At 34.0% G+C, this 3,099-nt stretch overlaps 1 protein-coding gene across 1 annotated transcript in view; it reads left to right on the top strand.

Annotated features, from left to right (window-relative positions):
* Nucleotides 2,335–3,099, top strand: part of LOC107637335 (malonyl-CoA:anthocyanidin 5-O-glucoside-6''-O-malonyltransferase) — a 3,252-nt gene continuing 2,487 nt past the window's right edge. Inside the window, exon 1 of the mRNA XM_016340765.2 lies at nucleotides 2,335–3,093. Coding sequence (XP_016196251.1) covers nucleotides 2,647–3,093 — 447 coding nt within the window. The 5' untranslated portion in view covers nucleotides 2,335–2,646. The remainder of the gene's footprint in view (nucleotides 3,094–3,099) is intronic.

Genomic DNA, 3,099 nt, shown 5'->3' with positions numbered 1-3,099 from the left:
CAAAGTATGATTGTGAAAAGATTGATTTTTTTATGAGATAATTTTTATGGAGAGGCCAAACTAATGGGAGAGGGTTATTGTTGGTTAAGTAAGATGTTGTTATAACTCCTAAAAAGACGGGTGGTTTAGGTGTTAGAGATACCTACTCAACTAACACGGCGCTTGTTGGCAAATTGGTTTGGGATTGCTTTAATAATAGAGACAAATTGTGAGTTCAGGTTATGACGTATAAATATTTTCGGAATTTAACTTTTCTTGGTAACACAACAGTTAGAACGCTTCTGCCATTTGAAAGTTCATTCTCAAAGTATTTGATGCTATTAGGATGGGTTTAGATGAAATATTGGGGATGTGCAATATTCTGTGTAGTATGATGAGTGGACTCTTTTTGGAAGGCTTTGTGATCTTATTCCTTATGTTCACATATCTAAGTATGAATTTGTAATGGCAAATTTCTGGCATGATGGATCTTGAGAGGTTGAGAGACTTACATCAACAATTCCTCCTGAAGTCAAGCATTTTCATTCACTGTTTGCACTATCCGACTTTGACTGACATGAAACTGGAGTGGAGTTGGTGGCCTACAAGGATAAAAGGGTATAGTAAAAAGAGAGGATTATCGTTAATTGTTAAAAAATAAATTGAATTGGAATGAAAATAGCAACTAAAACTGACTTTGACACTTGAATCTTTCGAAAAAGATCAAATTGACTGTGTGATTTGGGGTTCATAACACTCTCCCGATGGAGGTCTTCCGCTTCAGGCGATATCTAGCTAGTTCGGTTATGTGCCAGAGATGCAATGCGACTCCGGAGACAGTAGAACATTGCTTTATAGATTGTGTATATTTTAGAGTTATTTGGTAGATGCTAGATCCTCGGGTTATTGATTCAGTTGAAGACTTTTCTATGGAAGCTTGGTTTCGGAAGGTCATATCTGGTAAATAGGCTCTTTTAGGGGCTGAAGTGTGATAGTTGTGGAGGTATAGTTGCAATTACATTTTCAATGCTGAAAATCATTGGAAAGATCACAAGGTGGTTGTTCTCATGAGAAGCACGGTCATAAATCTAGGGTTATATATGAATAGGTGTACTTCTTTTAGTACCTTCAGGAACCGTTTGTCCTGGAAACCTCTTGTAGATAATAACTTTAAAGTTAATTGTGATATTAATTTAGTTACGGATTTAAGCTTTATTGAATTTGGTTGTCTTATTAGAAATTCTAATGAGAATTGGATTGTGAGTTGTTCTGGTAGTTATCCTCCCTTATTCATTATTCAATGTGAGTTTTTTATGATTTTTAGGAATCTTGTTTTAGTTTGGAATTGCAGATTGAGAGATATAATGTGTGAAACGAATTATCTGAATATTCTTTATATTTTGTATGACTCTCTTAGTGAGTGTAAATAAAAAATTATTGATTTAGTTAATAAGATTCAAAAACTATTATTAAAACTCTAATATATACAATTTGATTAGATACGTAAAAAAACAAACAAAATTGTAGATTAAATGACAATATCTAAAACAAAAAATAATTTCAACCATATTATTTAATTTGAGTCTTATAAAACTCGCTAACAAATCATTATATTTGATTTAGGATAAATGTTTTGTTTTGTATTCTTCTTTATTATTCAGATAAAAAAAATACGGTTTTCAATTTTTCATACATTGAATTTTGTTCAAAATTTAAAACTTTTACTTTTCAATAGAGATTAATAAATATGCACAAAAATTGAAGCTTAGTTGCTTTTTCTTTTCTTCTTTTGACTTTAGTTAGATTACCGCACCAAAAAGAATATGCACAAACGTTTAAGACTCTGCTTTCCGCCAACTCTGAACAATCCTTAAATAAATATTATTTATATATTAAAATTAAATTATTATATATTTATATATAAATTTAACGGTGCCGGTGAACACCCTGATTCAGTATGTGAGTTAAGCAGTTAATACTTGTACCTACAAAATTAGGTAATTTTTATATCAACTTCGTTAACAACTATAAAATTCACTCTTATTTTAGATATATTATAGAGATAACTAGGGATGACAATACCACTCGAACTCACGGGTATTCACTCTGTTCCTACTCACTCAGGGCGGGTAATTATCCACCCCGCATCGGAGCGGGTTTTTGGGAGGGACGAAGCGGAGTCGGGTTTAGGTAATACCCGTCCCGCTATATATATAATTTTAATATATAATATGTAAAATAATAAGTAAATGATTAATAATATTGTATTATATTTAAATTTTTACTTTAATTTATGTTATGTATGTGATGATGGTTATATAAATTTTGAAATTTAATTTTATTTATTGGATTTCAATAATTATAGAGGCAGATAGAAGCGGAGCGGGTACTTACAGGAGTAGATTAGAGTTCAACGTTTTAGTATTTTACTACTCACGAGTAAAAGCGGGATGAATTTTATGGGAGTTGTTGTACGACGGGATAGAATAGGATAGAGCAAAAATCCGCTCCTACCCGCCGGGTTGCCACCGGTAGAGATAAGTTATCCTTTATTCAGTTTAAGAGAGGGTCGCTTTTTTTTTTCCCTCTATTTTTATTTATTTCTCTTCCATTCTATATCTTCGTATCTCTCTTTCTTTTCATTCATTCCTTCATTTTTTTTCACGCATGGCTTCTTCTGCAAACAACAACACTAGTGCCATCAAAATCCATGAAAAATGTCTCGTTCCTCCTCCTAATTCTTCTCCCCAATTATCTCTCCCACTCACTTTCTTCGACCTCATGTGGCTAAGGTTCCACCCTGTTGAACGCATCTTCTTCTATTCCCTTCCCACTCCACATTCAACCCTCGATTCCCTCCTTCACCAAGTGCTTCCAACTCTCAAAAACTCTCTCTCTCTTACCCTCCAACACTTCCTTCCTCTTGCAGGTACCATAGTTTGGCCTTCTGATTCCAACAAACCGTTAATCCAATATAACGTTGGCGATGGTGTTTCACTCACTGTAGCAGAGTCTACTGAAGACTTGAACCATTTCTTGGTGAATTCCCCCGTTGAGGCTTTGGATTCTCGCTCTTTGGTGCCCCACTTGGAATCATCGGATTCTCATGCGTCTGTAATC

Source organism: Arachis ipaensis, chromosome B04 (assembly GCF_000816755.2).
Source record: "Arachis ipaensis cultivar K30076 chromosome B04, Araip1.1, whole genome shotgun sequence".
In the NCBI taxonomy this organism is placed as follows: Eukaryota; Viridiplantae; Streptophyta; class Magnoliopsida; order Fabales; family Fabaceae; genus Arachis; species Arachis ipaensis.
The sequence above is the reverse complement of the archived record's forward strand: the minus strand, read 5'-3'. Positions and strand labels throughout refer to the sequence as shown.